The sequence below is a fragment of the Periplaneta americana genome, chromosome 6 (assembly GCF_040183065.1).
Source record: "Periplaneta americana isolate PAMFEO1 chromosome 6, P.americana_PAMFEO1_priV1, whole genome shotgun sequence".
NCBI lineage: Eukaryota > Metazoa > Arthropoda > Insecta > Blattodea > Blattidae > Periplaneta > Periplaneta americana.
In genome coordinates, this window is record NC_091122.1 from 146,987,511 (window position 1) to 147,015,102 (window position 27,592).

Consider the following 27,592-nt stretch of genomic DNA (forward strand, 5'->3'; position numbering starts at 1 on the left):
AAATAAATAGAGAAATAAATAAATTGAGACATAAATAAATAAATTAATTAATTAATAAAAATAAGTAAATATATGAATTTAAAACAACAGTTTAACGTCAGGCACATGATGAAATGTTTTCTTTTCGGTGCCTGATTTACAACTGTTTTAAATTGAGTTAACCCTGGCAGGCATTTGGCTAAGGAGTTCATTAATTCATGTAAGTGACGTTAAGTAAAGATTCATCTTTATGGGCGAGCAAAGCTTAGTAAAGACAATTCGTTTTGGTTGTCTATAGTTAGGTTTCCAAGATTTTTTAAAATTTAATAACCAGTTTAATTAAAAATAAAAGCAGAAAGGAAAACCCGGGCAACGCCGGGTGCTTTCAGCTAGTCTAATATATAAAAGTGAATGTGGGTATGTATGTATGTATGTATGTATGTATGTATGTATGTATGTATGTATGTATGTATGTATGTATGTTCTCTATACAAATCTACACGCTTTGACCGATATGTACCAAAGTTTTCACCTTTGACCTTCATAACCAGGAGAAAAACGTAGGCTATGTTAAAATTGTGCAAATGGACGTTAAATTAATTAAAAAATAAAAACTAAGAATAAATACGATCAAATATTCAAGTGTAATACTAAAATGCAATCTTCTATAGTCAACTGTTTTTTTATTATTGTCTGTTGTATTCTGTTGTCACGAGGCCATGGAAATTATAACACGAAATACTCGCGATATGAACAAAGATGTTAAAGCGAGTATAAATAACAGCGAGAGAGAAAAAAAACACGAAATTAAATAACATTGTTGATACACATAATGAAGGCTAAAACTAGATAATTCGTACAATAAAATATCTTTACGCAGTCCAGAACCGTATTATAAATTTCTTGATGCAGTTGTAGATAGTGAGCAGACTGTGTTTTATCCAACTGAATTCTAAGGAGTTCATCAATTCATGTAAGTGACGTTAAGTAAAGATTCACCTTAGCTTAGTAAAGACAATTCGTTTTGGTTGTCTATAGTTAGATTTCCGAGTTTTTCAAAAATGTAATAACCAGTTTAATTAAAAATAGAAGCAGAAAGGAAAACCCGTGCAACGCCGGGTGCTTTCAGCTAGTTGATAATAAAATGAATTATGTAATCGCCACTAAAAACAATTATAAATAAGTCTGTAGTAATTGAATGCAATGTTGAAGGTTGTTTTACAGAAGGAATTCCGATATTGAAGTATAGATAAATTTCAAGTGAGAAAAACCACTTCATTGATATGAAAGTTAAGTTCCAAAGAACAATGTTAACAAAACCAAGGACTGCGATAATGACTCTGAATCTAATTGGTTCCTGACAGCAAACTGTCTTTCGAACTTTATTGTTCTTGTTCGTGCTTGTCTTATCTTGCAATTCAAGCCCGTTTAAAGTGTGTCCCTCGACACTGTTATCTCACGTCTACTTAGCCATTCTGCAGTCGCGTTAAGAGGATGTATTAAATAACGTTCTTTATTTATACTAATAATAAATCTGTAGCCGAAATTTTTCTGGTAATTTTCGATTTTCCAAAAATCATTGGTCCTAACATATATAATTAATCACCCTGAAACCGAAAATCGCTCTTTTCAAATTTTTGTTTCTATGTCTGTCTGTCTGTCTGTCTGTCTGTCTGTCTGCCTGCCTGCCTGCCTGCCTGCCTGCTTGCCTGCCTGTCTAGATGTTTGTTACCTTTTCACGCGATCATGGCTGAACGGATTTCGATGAAAATTGGAATATAAATTAAGTTCGTTGTAACTTAGATTATAGGCTATATGGCATTCAAAATACTTCATTTAAAAGGGGGCTTATAAGGGGGCCTGAATTAAATAAACCGAAATATCTCGCTTATTATTGCTTTTTGTGAAAAATGTTACATAACAAAAGCTTCTTTAAAAATGATTTCCGATAAGTTTTATTCCGAGCAAAATTGTGATAAGAGTGATATTTAAGGATATACAAGAGTTTTAAAATAACAATACAATACATTTCCACCGCCGCCTCAGATTATAGCGTCGTTGTTCCGTAACTCCTATGTACAAAATATAAAATTTTTCAGTAGGAAGAAAAACAGATTTATTCATTCTATGGCAGTGATACATAGGAGATCGTGAATTCTTACACTTTCGAAAGAAAGATACATAATTACATATCACTATATATTATGCTGTATCACTATTTAAGTTATTTGAAGGGTTCAGAACCATAGTGGGCCAAGCGCCATTTACTGAAGACATAGAAAACAAGGGTTAAAATTAAGTTATTACCATAATTCAATGGAAACATATAGCAAGTAATATGAAGTATACACATTAAATCTAAATGATGTCAATCGTCATTAAACTATGGTTGCATGTAATAACAAATAAGAAACATGTTAAAGGAATTGTCATTGCACCAAATGAGTGCTCTCTGGACCAAAATGATAGCATTTTAATTATTTAAATACAATTTAAATTAAGCAACATATTAAACGATTTATCCTTCTATCAAACACGAATATTCCCTGGATCAAATGTCCTATTATAATTATATAATTACTTTATATTTATTTCTAACGGGTGCAGCGGAGCGCACGGGTACGGCTAGTAAGGAATAAAAACCTTCCTTAATTAATACGATACGTTACTGAAAATAGTCGAATTTTCACAAATTTTATATTTTTTTTTTTATTTTGCGATAAAAATGTACTGTTTCATGAAAATTTTACCTCAGTATCTATAAGTATCCTTTTATATAATCGGTAGAAGTTGTGTTAATGTACGAGTTATGTGTAACCAATACTTTCAGCTTAATTATCTCAAAAAAGAAATGTTCTCCGTTTTCAACGACAAGTATTCATTTTATTTCTCAGTGGTTAAAGTCAGAGTGATGAACCTTGGCATACTTATTCATTTATATCTCTGTTGTGAAATGGAGCATTTGATTGTCTGTATTCAGCAGTTTTATTGCTAGAGAATTATACGTTAAGCAGTATTAATTTTTATTAATGTTTGAACATTGAAGAAATTATATTTTTTTACAAATGAATAAATTAGAGTATGGCATAATGTTCCATTGCACAATATGCATTGTTACCTTTAAGAAAAATTATATTTAAAAAAATTAATTTGTTTTTTATAAATAGGATTTTAACCAAGAAAATTAAAAAAGAAAAAACGTAATAAGTTTAATTTTTTAAATGTGTTCATGAGGAACAATTGAAATTTATAAAGTGTGATTATGAAATTGTTATACATAGTCGGTAAAAATTTCAGCTCTGTAGCTAAAAAATTGTTGATGTTAGTAATTTCAGTAACGTATCGCCTTAATCGTAAATCGAACTCCAGGTTACCTCGTTATAAAAATAATCTAAAAAGCAAACATTCTCTATAGGCACATAAAAAAGTTTTTTTTTTCTTCCACCATGTCAATAATGTCAAAACAAGTGCTTATACAAATGTTGGCCACTCGAACGCAATTACGAAAACCATGAAGAAAGTAAATTTTCCTCTAGCCGTTTACAGAAAGAAAACACAATTTCATGAAAAGATTATTGGAGCAGATACAGAATTTGTTGAGCTATTTTTCAAAATATTCCCCACCGGAATTAAGACATTTGTCATACAATGGGATCAACGTTTGTATCCCTGTATCGTAGAAGTTTGCCGCCTGGGATCAGAACCAGTGTGTGACAGCCGTCTGCACCTCTGCACAAGAAAGCTATGGGTCTTACCTATTTTTCAACACAGGAACAAAGTCTCTCGACACATTTCTCCCATCGTGACACCAGATTCAGTACACCTCTTTCATAAAACTCCGTTTTCTGGCATATAGCCACCTGCGCACGACTAATTTCACTTATTCATCCGGACCGAAGCGTTGGTCTCATAGGAATTTCTTCATTAGTCCGAAGAGGTGAAAGACGGTGCGAGGTCTGGACTGTAGGGTGGGTGATTGCCGCCTCAATGCCTCCGACATTGGGTGGTGTTGCAGCGGTCACTGTTCGGCCGGAACGTGCTTCGTCGGTGGCCCTCTTCGAAGAATCTGCACAACCTGGAGATGTTGCTACTGTCCAAACAATCACCACCATACATTTCCAACATTTCTGTGTGGACTTCACTCGGATTTCTTTGTTTTACTCACAAAAACTGACTACACAAGTAGACGACGCTAGTACATACGCCATCTTTACTCGGTAGTTACCGTTCGTTGTGCAAGGGTGACATCTATCGAGTCATTGCTGTCTGTAGCATACTAACTATCTGCCAACTTTGAACGTCCTAATAGTAGGCCTATTCGTAAAAAAATTGTTGTGCGTTCCATTTCGATCCTCCCTCGTATTTAAAACATTATTGCCGATAATATGTATATGTATTATCAGACAATACATCTCACTTGACCATATGTATCAGAGTAAGAACAATTGTTTGTATGCATCTGACGTCTGATTAGTGTACGTAGCTAAACGGCGATGTATGAAATGGATGGAGAAAGGAACTAGCCACCTTACCCCATTATCTTTTTTTTATTTTATTGGGTTATTTTACGACGCTCTATCAACATCTAGGTTATTTAGCGTCTGAATGAAATGAAGGTGATAATGCCGGTGAAATGAGTCCGGGGTCCAGCACCGAAAATTACCCAGCATTTGCTCGTATTGGGTTGAGGGAAAACCCCGGAAAAAACCTCAACCAGGTAACTTTCCCCGACCGGGATTCGAACCTGGGCCATCTGGTTTCGCGGTCAGACGCGCTGACCGTTACTCCAAAGGTGTGGACACCCCATTATCTCCTGGCCGAGTTGCCTCATAAGTGGTTTCTTGTTGGTATCACTTGTTAGGTTCAGACTTGTCTTCGAACAGTTAACTAAATAACAACAATATTTAAAACTACCAATTATAAAAGCAAATTTTTAAAAGCGGAGATCCGTTAGAACTTTTGATTCTCCAAGGCTGGATTTCTTTTAGGTGTCGCATATACAGTATATTACATTCGTTTCCTTTCCTAACTTGATCTTAAAATACCATCATTGTCAGCAAGCTTTGAAGTCGAAACTTTAGCTTCAGTTTATAACATAGTAACACTAATCAATACAATACCTAAATGCTGGTCGTTGCTAAGTTTGGTGTGCTAAATATTTGAATATGAGGTCAGTTTCTAACCAAAACGTAAGGATTTCAAGGTATTAAAAGATCGCTTCTTTGTACAGAAAAAAATCTGTATAGCACATCTTAGAATTCCACGTCTTATATCTTTGTTTACCCTCATGACATCTAGTTTATGGTTTTATTTCTGCTTTAAATAGGATTGAATTAAGTGACACCACGATGTTGCCACAGTGTTACATAACTCGCAAGGCTAGAGAATATCGACCCTGCGGGTTGTTAAAGAAGATAGTGTTCATATTTTGTATCACTGCCCTAGTCTTGTTCATGAAAGATTCACGTAGAACCTAGCATCGTTGCGTTTTGAAGCGCGAAGATCTGAAAAATATAGGGTTGGGCAGCCTGATAAGCCTGGTAGCTAAAGCCAGGCTGAAGATAGCCAATGAAACCGGAGAAAAATTGTAAAGTAACAATTCGCGTAATAAGAAATGTTTGTGTGTTAACTTCCTATAGTTATACTGCTGTTACTGATATTATATAAACAAAATACATTCCTAATATATGTACAGTATTTCACTCATTTTTATTCTATATGCTTCTAATTTTTTATTTCAGTAGGTTATTTTACGACGCTTTATCAACGTCTTAGGTTATTTAGCGTCTTAATGAGATGAAGGTGATAATACCTGTGAAATGAGTCCGGGGTCCAGCACCGAAAGTTACCCAGCCAGCAATTTGCTCATATTGGGTCGAGAGGAAGCCCCGAAAAAGAACCCTCAACCAGGTAAATTGCCCCGACCGGGAATCGAACCCGGGCCACCTGGTTTCGCGGGTAGACGCGCTAACTGTTACTATATGCTTTTAAAACGGAATAGATTTTCTAATAGATCAAATTCCAGCAGAATTAATACAAAAGGGTGGAAGCGTATTATCTAGCGAAATTTATAAACTTGTATTTGCAATTTGGGAAAAGGAAATTGTACCAGAACAATGGAAGGAGTCCATAATCGTACCTCTTTTTAAGAAGAGGGACAAGACTAACTCTAGTAACTTTCAAGGAATATCACTTTTGTTGACGTCGTACAAAATTTTGTCGAATATCCTTTTGAGAAGATTAACTCCATATGTAGAGGAAATTATTGGGGATCATCAGTGTGGTTTCAGGCGTAATAGATCGACTATTGATCAGATTTTCTGTATTCGACAGATATTGGAGAAAAAATGAGAGTATAAGGGTACAGTACATCAGTTATTCATAGATTTCAAAAAGGCGTATGACTCGGTTAAGAGAGAAGTTTTATATAATAGGCTATTCTTATTGAATTTGGTATTCCCAAGAAACTAGTTCGATTAATTAAAATGTGTCTCAATGAAACGTATAGCAGAGTTCGTACAGGTAAGTTTCTGTCAGATGCGTTTCCAATTCACTGTGGGCTAAAGCAAGGAGATGCACTATCACCTTTACTTTTTAACTTCGCTCTAGAATATGCTATTAGGAAAGTTCAGGATAACACAGAGGGTTTAGAATTGAACGGGTTACATCAGCTTCTTGTCTATGCGGATGACGTGAATATGTTAGGAGAAAATCCTCAAACGATTAGGGAAAACGCGGAAATTATACTTGAAGCAAGTAAAGAGATAGGGTTGGAAGTAAATCCCGAAAAGACTAAGTATATGATTATGTCTCGTGATCAGAATATTGTACTAAATGGAACTATAAAAGTTGGAGATTTTACTTCGAAGAGGTGGAAAAATTCAAATATCTTGGAGCAACAGTAACAAATATAAATGACACTCGGGAGGAAATTAAACGCAGAATAAATATGGGAAATGCCTGTTATTATTCGGTTGAGAAGCTTTTGTCATCTAGTCTGCTGTCAAAAAATCTGAAAGTTAGAATTTATAAAACAGTTATATTACCGGTTGTTCTGTATGGCTGTGAAACTTGGACTCTCACTTGAGAGAGGAACAGAGATTGAGGGTTTTTGAGAATAAGGTTCTTAGGAAAATACAGTATTTGGGGCTAAGAGGGATGAAGTTACAGGAGAATGGAGAAAGTTACACAACGCAGAGCTGCACGCATTGTATCCTTCACCTGACATAATTAGGAACATTAAATCCAGACGTTTGAGATGGGCAGGGCATGTAGCACGTATGGGCGAATCCAGAAATGTATATAGAGTGCTAGTTGGGAGACCAGAGGGGAAAATACCTTTGGGGAGGCCGAGACGTAGATATTAAAATGGATTTGAGGGAGGTGGGATATGATGATAGAGACTGGATTAATCTTGCTCAGGATAGGGACCAATGGCGGGCTTATGTGAGGGCGGCAATGAATCTCCGAGTTCCTTAAAAGCCAGTAAGTAAGTAAGTATAGATTTTCTAATAAATAAATTTGCATGTTTGAAGTAATAAATTCATGAAAGTAGGCTATTGTCTCGTTAATCGTTTCCAAGTGAGTGGAGAGGCAAAGAAAAATGAAAATACAGAAATTCTTTATTAACATAGTATACTCGTGAGTGTTCATTTCGTGAATTTAAGTCTTACTATCTGCCATGATAATATTGCAAACAATTTTTGTTATGAATTTAATGATCGAGAGCGGTGCAGGAAGTCCGACATTATACAACAATGCTGAAAAAAGTAGTATGATGTTTGATTACTGTGTATTACTCGTAGTTATTTAAAACATATGAATATGAACGAAAGCAGGAGACCGTGACGTATGTAGTGGGATTTTCTGAGCATGTGGCCAGCACAGATAAAGAACATAAATAGGAGGCCGTACAGAACAAACTCAAGACAAGTGATGCATAGCCAATCCTAGAGAAGATGACAGAACCCAGGCCTACTGCTATGATAGCTACAACAGCCAGTATTGAATCAACATTAAAATAATATAACAACACAGAATTAGTGTCTGTTCAATTATTCATTTGTGTCTGTTTGTCTTGCTTCCTACCTATCTAGTTATCTATCAGTCCCATCATTCATGCATTTATTCAACCATTCACACAGCTACTCATCTACCTATCTACCTACCAAGCTTAACTACCTACCCGCCTAATTATCTTATCTATCTACCTACCAATCTAACAGTCTTAACTCCCGGTCGGGGCAAGTTACCTGGTTGAGGTTTTTTCCGGGGTTTTCCCTCAACCCAATACGAGCAAATGATGGGTAACTTTCGGTGCTGGACCCCGGACTCATTTCACCGGCATTATCACCTTCATTTCATTCAGACGCTAAATAACCTGAGATGTTGATAAAGCGTCGTAAAATAACCCAATAAAAAACAGTCTTAACTACCTACCTGCATAATTAACTTAACTAGGCCTACCTACATATCAATCTAACGGTCTTAACTACCAATCTACATAACTACCTAACTGACTACCTATCTATCCACTTAACATTCTTAACTACCCGCTTGACTACGTGTCTACCTACCTGCCCAACTATCTATCTACCTAGTCACTTAACTAGCTACCTGCCTAATTACCTATATACCTACCTACCAATCTTACAGTCTTAACTACCTATCTGCCTAACTACCTGCCTAGCTGCTAACTACATACCTTTCTAACTACCTACCTGCCTAATTACCTATATACCTACCTACTAATCTTACAGTCTTAACTACCTATCTGCCTAACTACCTGCCTAGCTGCTAACTACATACCTTTCTAACTACCTACCTGCCTAATTACCTATATACCTACCTACTAATCTTACAGTCTTAACTACCTATCTGCCTAACTACCTGCCTAGCTGCTAACTACATACTTTTCTAACTACCTACCTGCCTAATTACCTATATACCTACCTACTAATCTTACAGTCCTAACTACCTATCTGCCTAACTACCTGTCTACTTACCTCTCTGCCTAACTACCTAGCTTCTATCTACATACATGTCTAACTACCTACCTGCCTTACCACCCACCTATCTAACCACCTACCTGTCTAACTACCTACTTGCATAACTATTTACCTACCTAACCTAACCTAACCTACTTAGGCACCTACCTGCCTAAGCATCGACCCGCCTAATTACCTACCTAACTACCTGCCTATTTAACTGCCTAATTATCTACCTGTGTAAATACCTATCTTCATAACTGCCTGACCACCTACCTACTTAGCATTTTTACCTACCTAGTTGACTACCTATCTACCTAGCTGCCCAACTACCTAACTACATACCCGCCCATCTACCTACGTGTTTAACTAAGTACCTGTTAACTACCTTTCTAGCTACCTACCTAACAGCCTTAACTACCTACCTGCCTAACTATCTATCTACCTATTTGCTTAACACTTATCTGCGTAATTACCAATCCAGCGACCTACATAACAATCTTAACTACTTGCCTAACTACCTACCTCACAGTCTTAGTTACCTACTTGTCTAACTACTTATCTAGCTACCTGCGTTCGGGCGTGGGTTCGATCCCCGCTTGGGCTGATCACCTAGTTGGGTTTTTTTTTTTTTAGGGTTTTCCTAACCGTAAGGTGAATGCCAGGTAATCTATGGTGAATCCTCAGCCCCATCTCACCAAATACCATCTCGCTATCACCAACGCTATCATCGACGCTAAATAACCTAGTAGTTGATACAGCTTCGTTAAATAACCAACTTAAAAAAATAAAATATAATAAAATAAAAACTACCTACGTAAATACCTATCTAGCTATATATCTAAGAGCCTTAATTAAACTACCTATCTAACGACCTATCTAACAGTCTTAACTACGTATCTGCCTAACTACATTTCTACTACCTGCGTAATTACCTATCCAGCTACCTACCTAATAGGCCTAGTCTTAACTACCTATCTGTCCAACTATATATCAACTACCTGGATAATTACCTACCCAGATACCTATCTAATAGTCTTAACTGCATACAGGTCATTCGTTATCTCGTGAAACCAAATGCATTCATGCGCCGTAGCTCATAGTAAGAATCTTATGGTGGGGTAAGCGAGCTAGCTAGCTTGCAAGTCGAAGCGTAGCGAGGGAGCGAAGCTTTTCAGTCCATTTTTCCTTCCCCTCACGCGCAGGCAGGTTTCACGAGATACCGAATGGCCTATACCTGCCTACCTGTTTGTCTGTCTCTGTTTTGTATTATCTAATTATTCTATACTACTTGACTGACTGAGTCTTTGATATCGGAAGTTTCACTAAAAAGTCTTGAACATTTTTAAAATTAACACTGTATGAAAGCGTAATGGAGTTTCTACGACATGAGGTTAGTATCCAATTATTTATTATAGTAACAAAAAACAAAGCATTTAACCCCTTCAGGCCTGATGCACATGATAGTGTACATTGTTTCTTTTTTTCCTTTTTTGGAATGTCTTCGATACTTTTAAATATTTTGAAAAATTCAGTGTGATAGAAATGGAGAATATTATTTTTTAAACATTTCTATACCTGAATCAAAAATAAAATTTAAAATTTTGGGGCCCCAGGGGTTAAAATTGTCCCCAAATTTTTATTTTCTGTGAAGACTTGATTTGGGAATTTTGGATCCCCAGAATTATAATGTGACCAGTTTTTTTTCCAATTTTTTAAAATATAAATTCAGGTCTGAAGGGGTTAAAATGGAAAAATATCGATGTTGCACTCGTAATTCGGGCCCATAAGTTGCTCGTGGTTTCTACGCAGCGATAAATCTGTGTGTCTTAGCCTTTGTTAACTCTGCCACTGAAATTTCTAAATAGGCCTACTATTAATAATAATAATAATAATAATAATAATAATAATAATAATAATAATAACAATAAAAGCTATAAATCCCCAGTGGGGCAAGACCTCCTGCTTGGGCAGGGGTGGCTCGAGTCTTGACCATCAGAAGAGCCGACCTGATTGATGAAATCTTTTTTCAGCATTTGTGGAGTAGAGAGAACCAGGATGCTTTAACTGGGACGTTGGACAACATACGTAGTACTGTCCCCTTCTGAAGAAATTCCTACCTAATGAATAATACAATTTACAGATAATTTTCCACTGTTAATGTATCAGAATTTAAGCGACCTCCTCAAATTTCCCGCATATTTCTGTTACTATTGAGAGAACTTCTACCTCTGTAGATGAATAGCGTACTTAGTAATGACCTCTACTGTGAAATCAGAGAAGTTTTCAAGCGGAGCAGTGTACAGTATCAAATTGTAGAGAAGCTTCTCTGGCAGAACACGTTTCGGACATAGAGCGAAGCATCGCAGACGCACGATGCAATGGGGAAGTGAGGAAATCCAGCTTGGCTGGAGTGCGGAGTTCGTTATCTCATTTTGGAATCTCAGTTAAGAAGACATTTTAGGATAATTGGCAGGTATGAAAGTAGTTGTATCAGTGAGTTAAACTTTTATATTAAATTAATATCTAAATGCACGAAAACTGAATTTACAATCAAATTAATTGGAGGAAAAGATAGTTAAATCAACCCTGTATTTTTGTTTATTATTGTTGAAAAGTTTTTTTTCCACTATGGTTTTATGAAGATTTGTTTATAAAATTAGTGGTTCAGTCAAATAGATTGAAAAGTTTGTAACTGTCCCAATAAATAAAATGCATTTTTATACTTTGATTTCGAAGTTAACATGAAGGTAAAACCTCCTTTGAAAATGTCGTGTTACATATTTTGTAAGGAATGCTTAAAGTTCAACATAAACCTTTCCTCTTTAAAACGAATTGGGAAATTTTTAAATTAATTAATTAATTAATTTATTATTTTGCTAATAATTGTAACATAAAATGTAATATATACAGAAAAACATTAGTCGCTCCTGAAAGAGTAGAACTCGTGCTCAGTGGCGGATTCCTGAATTGAAAAATAATAATTATACAATACAATTTGTCTTGTGTGTACTATGCAATTAGAATATATAAATTTAAATTTACAATTTTTCAATTTTTATAAAATCCATACATAACTTTTTAAATTTAATACTAGAACTATTAGAATTGACAAGATTAGGATATTTAAATATAAATGTTATATATTCTTGGGCCTAAATTACTACTATGATTAAATACTGTAACAGTGTTGCATTTTGGTTCAAACAATCTTAAAGAATTCATACCTTTTGTTTTAGAACTATGAGAATACAATTCAAAATTATTTCGATTTTTATGTATGAATTTTATTAATACAATATAATAAATTTGTCTTACGTTAAGTACATTAAAGTCTAAAAACAAATTTTGAGATGAAAAATCAATAGGTTTATGAAGACATATTTTAATTATTTTCTTCTGTAATAAATAAAGTGGATTAAATTCGGATTTAAATGAGCTACCCCATTCTATAATTCCATACATAAATACCGATTGAAATAAAGTTAAATATATTGTGCGTAATAAACTTATTGACAAGTAATTCCTCAATAAAACAAAATAATATACTATTTTCCGTAATTTATTACAAAGGTAATTAATGCGTTTGTTCCATTTTAAATGATTATCGAAAATTATGTCTAAATACTTAACTTCAGAGGATTCTTTAATAATCGGACATTTACACTGTATAAGACAACAATTAGAATTATGTAATTTAATACTTAATATAGATGTAGGAGGTTTGTTACATTTTTCAGATAATGAGAATGGAATAATTATATAATAACTTTAAACGTAGAAAATAAATCAGGAGACTCGTACATAAAGTTTTGTTTCGAAATAGCATTGTGATTAGTGAGGTATTTAAAATTAAAATATATTTTTGATTTGTTCCTTGTACATTCTACTTCACATTAAAATAATCTCTTCGATAAAAGTTAAAACTAGGCTTATTAACTGCACACGGAATCACATGAACTATTGTAACCCGATGCATGAAGTTGTATTAAAAATGTTTCCAATAGACGTTACTTTGCTTTTAAACACATCTACATAATTATACCAGTAAGAATGAGGTTATGTTAACTACTTTTATTTAGCGTAAGACACTGCAAATACAAATTTAAAAAGTACACATTCATAACGCTAATTATCACTACAATGTTGAGTAATTTGACTGGAAATGTGAAGAGGTTACGTTGAGTGTACACAATTATAACCGCTAAATCATACCATGAATCGGCGAAATAAACGTTATCCACTCACTCGTTTTTATCTTGCCTGTATATCAGAACACCAGATAGTAAAATATTGCGTAAGATAAGCGTAGCATGAAATTTAAATCGTCCAATTCCGTGGTAGACGAATAAAAATGAGATTACAAAACAACATCGCTACGCGCATGGAGTCCACGCAGTCTCGTTTAGGTCGGACTCCGAGAAACATCGATTGAAAATGGCCTTCGAACTGAATACCGCATTATATTATGATAGGAACTCGCACACTTGACAGTTGTAGTTCGCACGGTAGTTCCATATCGGACCTCTGTCAACACATTGCATACTGTAGAGAACAGAGTCTGTTCATCAGGGTCAAGGTAGCTCAGCTGTGATGCGCTACCCACTGCTCTGATACACGCGTTCGATGGAAGAAGGCTTGCGAGGTAACCTAGCATAAATTAAGGCAGGGAGAAGTAAAGAGCGCTCTCTCTCTAACACACTGTGTTGTGTTAGTGATAACGTGAAAATAGCATTATCATATTTCTGTAAAATTGATTGCATAAATCCTTTTGCCTCAGTGTTTTGTTCGACAAGCTTTGTATCACCATTGCCAACTAATCTACCATAAATATCATTTTCACCATAATCATCACTGAAATATAATAATGAGAGAGAGAGAAATAAATCGTGCGACCTTAATTAAGGATGACCACAAGTAACTGGAAATTAATAGCAAATAAAAATATAATTAATTAAATATGAGTATTGTTATAAAAATAAAATGTAATAATTCTGTGGCGTTCGGGTAAAGGGGTATGTCATTTTTTTGTCCAGGTGGAATTTTGTTCCCCAGAGGAACACGCAAGTTAAATTATACAAGTGGTTGTGTAAATACCATTAAGTACGGGTGTGTAAAAATCAAAGAATACAAGCAGTTGATGTGTTCTATTTGTGAAGAAAATTATTTTAATAAGGGTTCCAAGTTTAATTTTCATTTATCTCCGAACTCAGTTTTATGACTTATCTCCCTTTACCCAAACACCACAGAATTAAGCACCACTGATTATCAATTATAAAATAAAATTTAGAAGATGACTTTAAAATTATACTTATAAATAAAAGATTATATCTAAAATTAGCATATCCTTAATTAAGGCCTTCTGAGTGGTATGAATGAAATTGTATAATCTGCAGGGAAACTTTACGAATTTGCGAGATGATTTTTTTGAATCTCAAAAGATGATATTGATAATTGTTTTAAAAAATTATATGTAAATTTTAGTAAAGAACTCAGAGCACCAAAAAATAAACTTGTCACTGACCAATTGAAGAGAAGGATGTTATGCTTGGCACTAAGGTAGGGAATACAAGGTTCACAAATGGCCCTCGTTTCATGATCAACCCGATGAGCTTGTTTTAGATCTCTCTCCATGCGTATAGTTGGATCTATGATAAAAGCCTTTTGTTGTTGCCTGTTTATTGCTATTATATCCGCTCTTCTGTGAGAGTCGTCTTCAGAAATATAGTGGACCTGTTCGTGAACTTACAAACCCTTGTTCCGAAGAAGACAGTCGATAAAATTAATTCTGGAGGAAAGCCTCTCCATGGATTTTAGAAGTTGTGAGCATGTATAGTTATTCTATATTAAATGTCCTTTATTTATATGCATAATTTCTTTTAAATGTAGGCTAAATTATAAAAAATATCTTATGACGAGTTGTCAGACCTAACGCGTTGAAAATATTTAATACAATGTATTCCACTGTATTTATTTTTATTTTTTGTTTCTCATTTTTATTGTGTAATCATGTAAATCGTGTTTATTTATCACTTAACACCAATATGTATTTTTTTATTATTATTAGTCTATCATTTTTATTGTGTACATTTTATTCAATTGTCAGTTTCTGGTTTAATTATGTGAATCCTAGTTAATTCTAATCTAATACCAATATGTATTCCGATGTGTTTATTTTTATTTTTACTGTGTACATTTTTTATTGAATTATCGGCTTCTGTTTTTGTGTGATTCGTTAAAAATGTTATGTTTTATTTAACGACGCTCGCAACTGGCGAGGTTATATCAGCGTCGCCGATGTGCCGGAATTTTGTCCCGCAGGAATTCTTTCACATGCCAGTAAATCTACTGACATGAGCCTGTCGCAATTAAGCACACTTAAATTTCATCGACCTGGCCCGGGATCGAACCCGCAACCTCGGACATAGAAGGCCAGCGCTATACCAACTGCACCAACCAGGCCGACGTGTGATTCGTATTTGATTCTAACAACATTAATACGTATTCCACTATGTTTATTTTTATTTTATGAGGTAAATTTTTATGTAATTATCTCTTTTCATTTACATTTCTTATGTACCTAAATCGTATCAATATGTAAAGTATGTAATTACTTAATTCCGATCCAGTTGTTTGTTCAACTATGTAAGCAAATTTTAATCCTGGTTGAGTGTAAGAGAAGGCCTAACGGCCTTAACTCTGCCAGGTTCAATAAAGCCATTATTATTATTATTATTATTATTATTATTATTATTATTATTATTATTATTATTATTATTAAATTGTTGTGGGAGGAGTGTGGTTTTACACGTTTTAGATTTTTAAAGTTTGACGTAGTTTTGGAAGGTAGCACAATGTTATGTTTGTTGTTAGGCGATGTTTACTGCTTGATGGCGAAATAGTTTAGGTTAGCTTAGCTTTGCTTGGGTTAATTAAGGTTAGGTTAGGTTGTGTTAGGCTACAATAGAAATTATGTTTCCGTAATTTTTTTTTGTATTACCTTCCGAAAGTCGAACATAAATGAGCTGTTTGTGGGGGAAAAAAAAAGTTCGAAAATCGTGGAGTGGTCGTCCTCAATAATAATAATAATAATAATAATAATAATAATAATAATAATAATAATAATAATAATGTAATTCGGCAAAAAGCGTTGATCAATACGACGAACATCATCGAGAATTAGTGAAAGGTTAGGTTTGATTTATTCAGGTTTCTGATATGCCCGCCAAAAACGTATATGCAAAGTTTACCAAAAACCTCAACTAACCAAACCTAACCTGTAACTTATCCTTGATGATATCTTGATGTCCGTCATTTTGACAAACGTTTTCTACCGAATTACCAATAATAATAATAATAATAATAATAATAATAATAATAATAATAATAATAATAATTTTATTTATACTTATATTACAGTCTTTTGAGCACGATTAATGATGCAATAGACAGTAGGTACAGACCGATTATTTAGTCCTGACAGCTCAGCGAGCGAAAGAGGGGAAGTAATGGGAGTAGTGGGGAGAGTTCCGGAGTTTGTTATGTTATGTTTTATTTAACGACGCTCGCAACTGCAGAGGTTATATCAGCGTCGCCGGATGTGCCGGAATTTTGTCCCGCAGGAGTTCTTTTACATGCCAGTAAATCTACTGACATGAGCCTGTCACATTTAAGCACACTTAAATGCCATCGACCTGGCCCGGGATCGAACCCGCAACCTTGGGCATAGAAGGCCAGCGCTATACCAACTTGCCAACCAGGGCAACAGTTCCGGAGTAGAGATAAGGGCGAGCGGTCAGTAAAGGAATGCAGTACAGCTTAACTGTACTAGAAACACAACGCTATACGCATGCGTGACATCCGATCGCTCTGACTGCAGGCAACAGACTAACCTGAACATCCCTTGGCGTAACTTAATGGACTCGCCTGACCAAGGCGCACATTACTGGCGACTGTCAGGACTAAATAATCGTACTGTACGCATCATACAATATTAAACATTAAAATCAGTAGCAAAATATTCATGCTCCTGTATGTTAAAAATATTTGGTAATAAGACGACTAGAGATTTTTCTTTTTAAATTAAATTTGACTTGGTTAAAAAATGTGAAGGCATTTTATTCGCAATTTTAATTGTCATAATTTCGAAACTTGACGTTACGGTTAGCCTGCAGAAAGTTAAGTTTAACATTATTTCGCTGTCCAGTACAATAATGATGATAGTTGCCTCTCATTTCATATTGACGAAGGTTATTTTTAACTAACAAAGCGATTAAAGTATATAAAGACAAGGCGCAGTTAATATTCTTTCTCTGACTATTACACTTTTACTACGTCACACTACTTTTGACCAATAAAACGGTACGAAAGAACGTCTTTCAACCAATCATGGCTGCATATCGCACAATTTTATCGCTTCCCTAGCATTTGTTTGTTTTTATCACTACCCTAGCATTTGTTTCTTTGTTTGCCAACATTTGAAACTGGAAATTCTTTCCGGTACTATAAAACATCCTTTGCGAACGTCATTTGTTTCTCGCATAGATAGTCGACTGAAAATGGCGGCTCAGTTCAAACATTTAGGTGAAGGTAACATTAGTGAAATAGAATTTTAGTAAGTCAGTTAATATCTATTTTATTGTATTATAGTACTTTATTTCTTCTAATCTTTATATACTTTCTTCTAATCGTATAATAGTCAATTAAATCCCACTCGAGTTTTGATTTTTTCTAGATAAATCAAAACCTCTAGTGAGATTACTGTTGAATAAGTCATTATTCTGACAGCTTTCTTTTATATAACTTTAGTACCATACCATGTTTCCATAAGCAGAATTTTCCCATAAAATGGTATGTCAAATTTTAAAAGACTATAAAAATAAGCATAATGTAATTTAAGGAAATAATCTCTCTGTCTTTTAAGCAAATACAATAATATCTTAAATACTTTGACACACACGTAGTCAATATGGGGTTCCCATGCAATAATAATAATAATAATAATAATAATAATAATAATAATAATACTAACACCATCATAATTACTAACACAACCATTTCCCCTAATATCACGACGTTATTGCCGTCAAATCATTACAGTTTCCACTACAATCAGCATTCCTATCATAAGTATTATCATGACCATCTTTTGTAATAACAAAAATAGAGTGAAATATTATATTGTAATCAGACAACGCACGGTTATATAAAATAGTAATGTTTACATACAAATATTACATGAAACACAGTACCCAATGTATTAACTTAGTGTTTACATAATTTTGTAATTATATCAGAATAAAGAATCGCTTACTTTCTCTTCTAATTCAAATGCACTGTAAATACAGTTGTGAATTAACCATCATAACAAACCTCAACATTTTTAAAATTCATACTTAGGACGTTAGGCAATAAGTTGCATAGTTTTATGCCAATAATTTTGCAGGAATTTTGAGTCTTATTTAATCCTGCATGGCGAGTATCTATAAAATTGTTATGAGAGTAAACGTGTATTTAAATTATTCAGGTTTTCTTTAATGTACTTACAGTGCTAAATACGAAAATGGAAAGGAAAGTTATAATTCTGTGCTCTTTAAAAGCTGCCCTGCATGATTCTCTCTCCGATATTCCCCTTATGATTCTATTGCCGTCTTCTGATGTGCGGCTCGCGATAGGTTAATTTTGACTGTCTGCGCATGCGCGGAATGCGCGTAGTTGGTTAATAAAAACCTAAACTAACCAAACCTAACCTTCGTATATGCGAGATGTATAACCGGAGCATGGAGGGAACTTCTTGATTTGATCTGAAATGTATACGCGAAAATCAAATCAGGTTATGATCACTCTGAGAGGTCCGCGCATGCGCCACAGCCAGGATGAACCTGTCGCGAGCCCCTCCTCTCTTCTGCAACTTGAAGGTTTTTGAGCATCATTAGAATTACCCCAAAGAATGTTTCCATACGGGCTATTCCATATGAAATCGATCAGTAAAAAACCTCGCATTTTTTATACCCTAATTTTTTCGCTATTTATACAAGGTGCTGAGGAGAGTGCATTTACAAAAATATACTACCGAAAGCCAAACGGTTTTCGTACTATTGAGCGACAAATTTAGCGTATTTTAGAAAAACAAGCCTCTTTCAGCGCTCAGAACTCTGGAACCATTTACTGCAGAACATTGAACGAGAGCTCATTTTGAAGCTGACATTTGGTAGGTTATGATAAGAAGTAACCCTTATTTTTATTATATACAGAGAGAGAGATAATCTTATTTTACTTACTTTTAGGCTTTTTGCCCATTTGTAAAAATGTAAAAAAATATTGAGAAAAAAACTTGCATTATTAAGAGAGATTCGGCATTGTTTGCTTAGTGTCACGGCAATAAGTTTCGAGGGTATTAAATAAATTATTTTCACACGCCTGGACTTGAACGGCGCAGTACTGCTCGCACTGGCCGAGAGATGAAGATAAGCGAGCGTTGGGCGTCATTTTACTCCTGTGTTTATGAAAACCTGTGATAAAGCTAGCCCAGCTATGCGCTACTAGACGAAACATCACGTGTTTGTCTCCTGGCCTTGCTTCCCTCGGCTAGATCCCGCCTCACAGTCAGCTGGTTAGCTCACGCGCGTACAATTTATTTTCTTTATTTGATATTTTCAATACTTTATCAACGGTGCACCAGTAAAAAATGTGTGTTTATTTGTACTTTCAATGCGGAATCTAACCATATATTTTAAAAACATTTTTTCATGGACAAAGGCGTCTTAATGAAGAAAAATCTAAATTTCTCCATTTCCATAAAAAGTGAGAAAAACTGTTTACATGTCAATATAAACTTTAACTTGTCAGCATCAAAATAAACCACGATTTTGATCATTGGGTGAAAGGGTTTCGGAGCCACGACAATTTAATGTTGCTAATTTTATGAAAATACGATAAATTTAAATATTTTAAATTTAAACACTATGAAGTTCTGATGCCTCAAACTTTGCACAAAGCGTTGTATCACAGTTGTCTACGAACAGAAAAAGTTTCATTGTATTTAAAAATTGCAAGGTCAATTTTCTCTATATTTCGGTCGATTTGAGATGGAATAGCCCATACACTAAATGGGTATGAAATAAAGCATAATAAGCAGATAGCAACTGATTTTTTACTAATTAAATTAGGTTTACATAATAAGTATTACCGTACTTAACTTCTTGCATAAATATGGAGCACGTCCATTCCAGTTTAATTTTGCATCTAAATATATACCCAAAAGCTTTGCTGATGCACAGCTATTAAAATTTCCTTTAGGTAGGTGGAAAATACAGGGTCATTATAAAGTAACTAACATAGTTGAAATCGAGTAATTTCAAGGGAAAAATTGTTCCGGAGCCGGGTATCGATCCCGGGACCCCTGGTTGAACGTACCAGCGCTCTACGAACTGTGCTACCCAGGAACTCCACCCGACACCGTCCCAATTTTTTCCCTTCATATCCACACAACTCGGGTGGGCTGATGAGACGCCAGAGACCCACATCGAGTGCACACAACTCTGTGTGATTTAAAATTGTGGTTTTCTGTTAACGTACAGTAATGGCAAAAAAACCGGACCGATGCTTGTAGCTGATTTCAGAGCCTTGTTCACTCCAGAGCACGATAGACTGGTAACTAAGACTTTCATGGTTCGAATCCTGCCTGGGAAGGAAACTTTTTTTTTTGGTCCTCATTCAAATTTATTCCCAATACTTTTCGATTGCAGCGATATTTTACTACTTAATTCACTTATTATTCCCAGAACATGAATTTTACCATCGGTAATTATGTATGGAATTATAGGATGGGGTAGCTCATTTAAATCCAATTTTAATCCATTTTATTTATTACAGAAGAAAATAATTAAAATATGTCTTCATAAACCTATTGATTTTCCATCTCAAAATTTTTTTTAGACTTTAATATATTTAACGTAAGACAAATTTATTATATTGTATTAATAAAATTCATACATAACAATCAAAATAATTTTGAATTGTATTCTCATAGTTATGAAACAAAAGGTATGAATTCTTTAAGATTGTTTAAACCAAAATGCAACACTGTTACAATATTTAATCATAGTAGTAATTTAGGCCCAAGAATATACAACAAATTTATATTTAAATATCCTAATCTTGTCAATTCTAATAGTTCTAGTATTAAATTTAACAAGTTATGTATGGATTTTATAAAAATTGAAAAATTGTACATTTAAATTTATATACCATAATTGCATAGTAGACATAAGACAAATTGTATTGTACAATTATTAATTTCAATTCAGAAATCCGCCCCTGAGCACAAGTTCTACTCTTTCAGGGGCGAGCTAAAGTTTTTCTGTATATATTATATTTTATGTTACAATTATTAGCAAAATAATAAATAAATAAATAAATCGAAAAGTATTGGGAATAAATTTGAATAAGGAACAAAAAAAGTCCAGGCAGGATTCGAACCACTAAAGTCTTAGTTACCAGTCTATCGTTCTCTGGAGTGAAAAAGGCTCTGAAATCAGCTACAAGGGTCGGTCCGGTTTCTTTGCCACTACTGTACATACAGTAACGCATATATTATGCAAATCTAGTTTTTCAGGTGAAGCTCCCTGTAATGCAAATTTGAATAATTTCTCAAGAGTCGTGCCATCAATTGCTTTTAGAACCACGCACGCACGCACGCACGCACGCACGCACGCACGCACGCACGCACACACTTCTTTGAAAAATCCGAGACGGGGGTCTAAATTCGGGACCGATGGCCGTCTTGCTCATTACTTGCCTTGTTTCGACTGCTAGGAAATTTTATCTGAAGACGCAAATTTTAAAGGTTTTATTGCACGTGTTTTCATAGTATTATTAGAAACATTAAATATGATTTAAGACTATCATCATGCGATAACTTTGTTTTGCACCATATCGTAGATGAGGAAATAGCCTATTCAACGTTGAATCAGTTGAGGGGAGGCAAGAGGAAATGAAAACTAGTACCCAAGCGGGATTCGAACTAATACCCAAACGCAGCGTCTGATCAGGAGACTAGCTCCTTACCTCTGAGCTGCATCACCGGCTCCTAAAATAGAAATTATTCTACACATTTTTATAAAAAAAATCAGTCATATAATCAATCCACGATATTTTAGTGCACTATCATTTGAATTATGTATTTTTATGCATCAGTATGGATAATATTATTCTTTTCCCTAAACCTCATAAGTCATAATAATAAATTATTTCAGCTTGTTTTAAACATAAACATATTTGCACTGTTCAAACGAAACAGCACGTTTATTTCACTGCCCACGTAACATGTCGGACTTCCTTCGCCGTTTGGAATCGCCTTCGCAAATCACATGAAAAATTATTGCAGGAAACTTAACACGTGGACTGTTCATAGGCTCATCGATCAACTGCTGACCTTGTTTGTGCGCGTATAGCCATAGTAACGACTACTTCGAGTAGAATTAGGTTCACATAGTCTACTAAGAAATTAAGTCTGAGAACTTGTCTTTGCTTCTCTGTGTTATTTTATGAAATTCATATCCATCGTAAACAAATTAAGACTATTGGGAGATGATTTCCATAATAATTAGCAGGTAAAGTGTAATTACCTAAGAATTATAAATATTAACTTGAGTAATCTCGAGATTTCTATCTACTTAAAGTAATACAGAACTAGATTGGTTATTGGTTATTTAACGACGCTTATAAACTACTAGGTTATTTAGCGTCGATGAGATTGATGATAGCGAGATGATATTTGGCGAGATGAGGCCGAGGATTCGCCATAGATTACCTTGCATTCACATTACAGTTGGGGAAAACCTCGGAAAAAACCCAACCAGGTAATCAGCCCAAGCGGGGATCGAACCCGCGCCCGCACGCAACTTCAGACCGGCAGGCAAGCGCCTTACCGACTGAGCCACGCCGGTGGCCTACAGAATTAGATATATCCCTTTTATGATCATCTTTTTTTTTACATTACTGTGCCTAAAAATGTTTAATAAGACATTTATTATATTTTTTCCGCAAGTTCTTAATTAATTAGCAATTATCGGTGCTCACTAAAACTGTCTCTTGTCTTTCTTAATGCTAGTTTGATTCAGAAGTTCATATTAGTGAGCAAAATATTAATTTATCAGCTAATTGAAATATCAAAAAACACGTATCATTCTTGAAAATAAATTTAATTAATTAGATGGGTTGCGTGATGGTTGTTTGTTTGATTAGTTGAGTGATAGTTGTTTGATTGGTTGAGTGATAGTTGTTTGATTGGTTGAGTGATTGTTGTTTGCTTGATTGGTTGAGTGATTGTTGTTTGCTTGATTGGTTGAGTGATTGTTGTTTGCTTGATTGGTTGAGTGATTGTTGTTTGATTGATTGGTTGAGTGATTGTTGTTTGTTTGATTGGTTGAGTGATTGTGGTTTGTTTGATTGGTTGAGTGATTGTTGTTTGTTTGATTGGTTGAGTGATTGTTGTTTGTTTGATTGGTTGAGTGATTGTTGTTTGTTTGATTGGTTGAGTGATTGTTGTTTGTTTGATTGGTTGAGTGATTGTTGTTTGTTTGATTGGTTGAGTGATTGTTGTTTGTTTGATTGGTTGAGTGATTGTTGTTTGTTTGATTGGTTGAGTGATGGTTGTTTGTTTGATTGGTTGAGTGATGGTTGTTTGGTCGACTAGTTGATTGGATGGTTGCTTGGTTGTTTGACTAGATAGTTTGTTTGGCTGAATGGATGGTTGGTTGGCTGGCTGGCTGACTGGCTGACTCGCTGAATGTTTTGGTTGATTGACTTGTAATAAAATAGATTGTGTTCTCCATTTAATTTATCTACATAGCAAACAATGAAAACAATAATTAAAAATTCTGAAATAAGCAATATCAGCTGAACATCACTTCATGTAAAAGCCATCTATATTTACAGTAGCTTTGTTTTCACTACGCACTGAAACGAATTTCTACTCTTCATGCACGACTGTACTACCACATAAATGGTCATTTCTGACTCTTTGTATCCTCGGTCACAACTCTTACTGCATATTTCCGTGCGCGGTGGTATTTTGCTCCAAATTTCTTGAGCACATTTGAAATGTTCACTTTTACTCTCACAAACTGGTAACTTTCGTGATTTAATTCACATATAATTGTATAATATTTTATACACTGTTAGCGTTGTCTATAAACTACAGAGCGAGATACTTTCCGCTTCCGTATCTCAAATCACACTGACGCAATCGGTCCTGACTCAAAACAGCGGCGCTGCGCTGAGATCGCTGAAGACGGACACTTTCGCCGCGCTCCTCGCCCCTCCCGCATCTCGTCAAATTTGTTTACATATTGTGAAATGGCGACATCTATCCCCTGTCCAACTGTAAATAAATCATTAACGTAGCTTTTATATTTTCCGTGCAGTAAACGTTTCAAATTTTGCACATTTTGGGACATACGAAACTCCTTACATATCCCTCACCGACACTGCGAGAGGGACATAGTTCTACGTCAAAAAATTGCGAAAATATCCTCTTCAACATAATTAAGATGATAAAAACATTTATATAAAAGCTGAATCTGAAGTTCTCTATTTCAAACCCTGTCAAAGGCCATAATATCTTTAGAATAGCTTCCTCTAGGAGGACAGTAAGTAAAGCTCTAGGTTCGTGCCATAGATTTACGCCCGTGCTGCAAAACAACCCTAACCCTGATACAGGATTTCAGGCAAAATATGTCCGTTTTTCTGACCCACGTTTAATTTCAACTCTGAATAGCCCCTGAAATTCAAATTGTGGTTAAAATAAAACATTGCTACTGTTGTACTATAGTACAAAAGCTGCTACCTCTACTACCACTACATAAATATACACCGCACATGCTTGAGATTGATCATTATTTGCAGGCTTCCAACCACCACCATGGGAAGCGGATGGACGAAGTTCCGGCTCCTCATGTGGAAGAACTGGACACTCCAACGAAGGCATCCGATCCAGACCGCTGTGGAGATCTTGGCACCAGTGTTACTCGCGTCACTTCTAGTCCTCATCCGAAGCCTCGTGCGTCCTGACAACTTCGACACCGTTGTGGAATACAAGTCTTTCAGAGCAGACGAAACAAATGGAACTCTGTTCAGCATTAATGAAATACAAAAAATGTTCATGCCTTATCTCAAAGCATCTCCACTTGCTCAATCGTAAGTATTGTCAACTAAATATATTTACAAGCAATATCATGATCTTAAAACAAGTTTTTTCTGTCAAAATACCAGAATCTTGTTTAATTTTGTTGAAACTGTCTTCTATATTCAGAATATGAAACATATTTTATAGGTTGTAATAGATCGATAAAACTGAGAAGTGTTTTTATTCAGTAATTTGCTTTGCCTTACTATTAAGTTTTATACAACCCTGCAATTTTTATTATGCCCACGAAATTGCAGGAGATTTCAACACAAGATTAGGTGTGAAATTTCTATACCTCCAGAGTGGATAATTCCTTAAATGAAAATGGACAACTCTGCATTTTATTTGGTTAGCACTAATTGAAACTTTCTTCTTTTTCAAATGCAAATAAAGTGAGCGTCTGTAAGATTATACTGAAAAATTTTAACAATGTATTATGCTTATTTATGTTATCTAAGGTATCAGCATTGAAAGCACATTTGCTTTAGCGCCTTAAGGAAACTACTAGAAACCACAGGCAGGATGAGTTGTCTCGATTTAGAAGACTAGCCGATTGCCTCTGAAATGATTCTATTAAAATCAAAGTCCGATCCACTTTGAAGGGATGATGTTGGGAAGAGTGAGTGATTGTTATTTTATTGGTATAACCCGAGTTGAATTTCACCACGAGACAGCATATTGGGGTGTTTCTGGCTTAAGACGAGCTGGGGATGGGTCTTGATACTGAATCTCGATCAGGCAATAAGTGCTTGCCGCTTCATAAGTCGTTCCCGATGTTGTATTTCGGGTCAGTTGGCGATACGTCCTACACTACATGCAACGAACGTCACAGAAAAAGATTTGCTAAGCTACTGAATAGCACGGGAGAAATTAAATACGGTAAAGGAAGAATAATACAACTATATTATGCAAAACTGTGATGTTTATAAATACAAGTAACATATAATTTCTATGTAAACTTTTATAACATTTAAACATTAATTGTCCTTGTAATATTACAACGTACAAAACATTTGAATCTCGTTTAAACGCGTGCCATTATAGGGATGGATCTAGTATATATTTGCAGTGTACAAAATACGTGAGAAACCGTGATCTTTTCAAATACTTAAGGATGATATGACCACAGTCTAGTATACAGTATACAGTCGCGAAGCTCAATACGTAATAAATATGCAAACATTAGGTAGCTGCTCACCACTAGGATCGCTAATATCGCCTCATTACAGGCAATGCAAAATAGTACCGTCACAGTCTATTGTTTCTAGCACCCTCAAAACTCAAGCTTCGTGATTGTATATAGTAGACTGTGATATGACTAAGTTTTGAAATGTTTTCAATTTTAATCGGATTTGTTTTATTTTTAACTGTTTCTTACAGGCATTAATAATAAGGTGTGTGAAAATTTTCAGCTCAGTCGGACTGCTATTTTCGAAGTTAATTTTATTTTAATTGTGTAAATTAGTGATTTAAACTAAATATCCCATGATCATTACGTTTAAATACAGAAGTTCATATTTTTTTCGTATGCACTCCGATCACGGGCAATATTTTAACGTTTAGAAATTCATGATATCTAGATTAGGTTAGTAAAAGAAATTTTTGAAAACCATACATTTATTTATTTACATTTCTTACTAACATATTAACTTTTTAGCTTCTAATTTTCAAGATACTTAACATTTCTCAACGTTATACCTCGGGTAATACATGCATGGCACGTACGATATTTTCATTAGATTTTGTGAAAACTGCATATGCATGGAACATTTTGAACATCATAAATTATAAAAGTAGTTTCGAATAAAAGGAAAATTTGTGAAAAGAGATACAATATTGACATATGCAGCAGGATTATATAAAAATAGCTCCTGGACCTCAAAGAAGACCAAGAAATATTTTTGTACAAAAAAACTGAAAATTAATTTTTTGACCATTTTCTTGCAAAAATTCAGTCCTGGTGTCCCATAATTATATTCTAGGTAGAACAAATAATTTGGAAATTACAGGCATATAATTATACGAGTAAGATGTTTGCAGCTTATTAAGAATAATAGCTTCAGGTTACATCTTCATATGTAAAAATAATAACAATGCTGTCCTTAATAATTATTTCCTTAAATTGAATTAGGAACAAAAACTTAATTTACGTAAACATAATAAAGTGGAACTATTGGTTCCACTACTACTTTTGAAATAAGATTAAAATTTAAGCAATTTAAATACAGACGTGGACAAATTATTAACAAAATTGACGATTTTTATGATAATTCTGTTTACAAAATTTGACTTTCCAATTTAGACTACTGTTGACAATTTTGCATATTTCTATCATTACAGTAGACAGAAATATGCAAAAATGTCAACTGTAGTTTAAAGTGAAGAGTTAAATTTTGTAAAAATATATAATAAAAATCTTCAATTTTGTTGCTAATTT

General features: G+C 34.6%; 1 protein-coding gene across 8 annotated transcripts in view; it reads left to right on the forward strand.

The window, feature by feature from the left end:
• LOC138701890 (phospholipid-transporting ATPase ABCA3-like) overlaps positions 1-27,592 on the forward strand; it is a 196,313-nt gene that overhangs the window by 69,516 nt on the left and 99,205 nt on the right. For 7 of the 8 annotated variants that reach the window (XM_069829239.1, XM_069829240.1, XM_069829242.1 and 4 more), the window contains exon 2: positions 24,876-25,166. In XM_069829239.1, the coding sequence (XP_069685340.1) occupies positions 24,876-25,166 (291 nt within the window). Of the gene's footprint in view, positions 1-13,373; positions 13,612-24,875; positions 25,167-27,592 lie in introns of those variants that run through there. The other variant, XM_069829246.1, reaches the window with a different exon arrangement.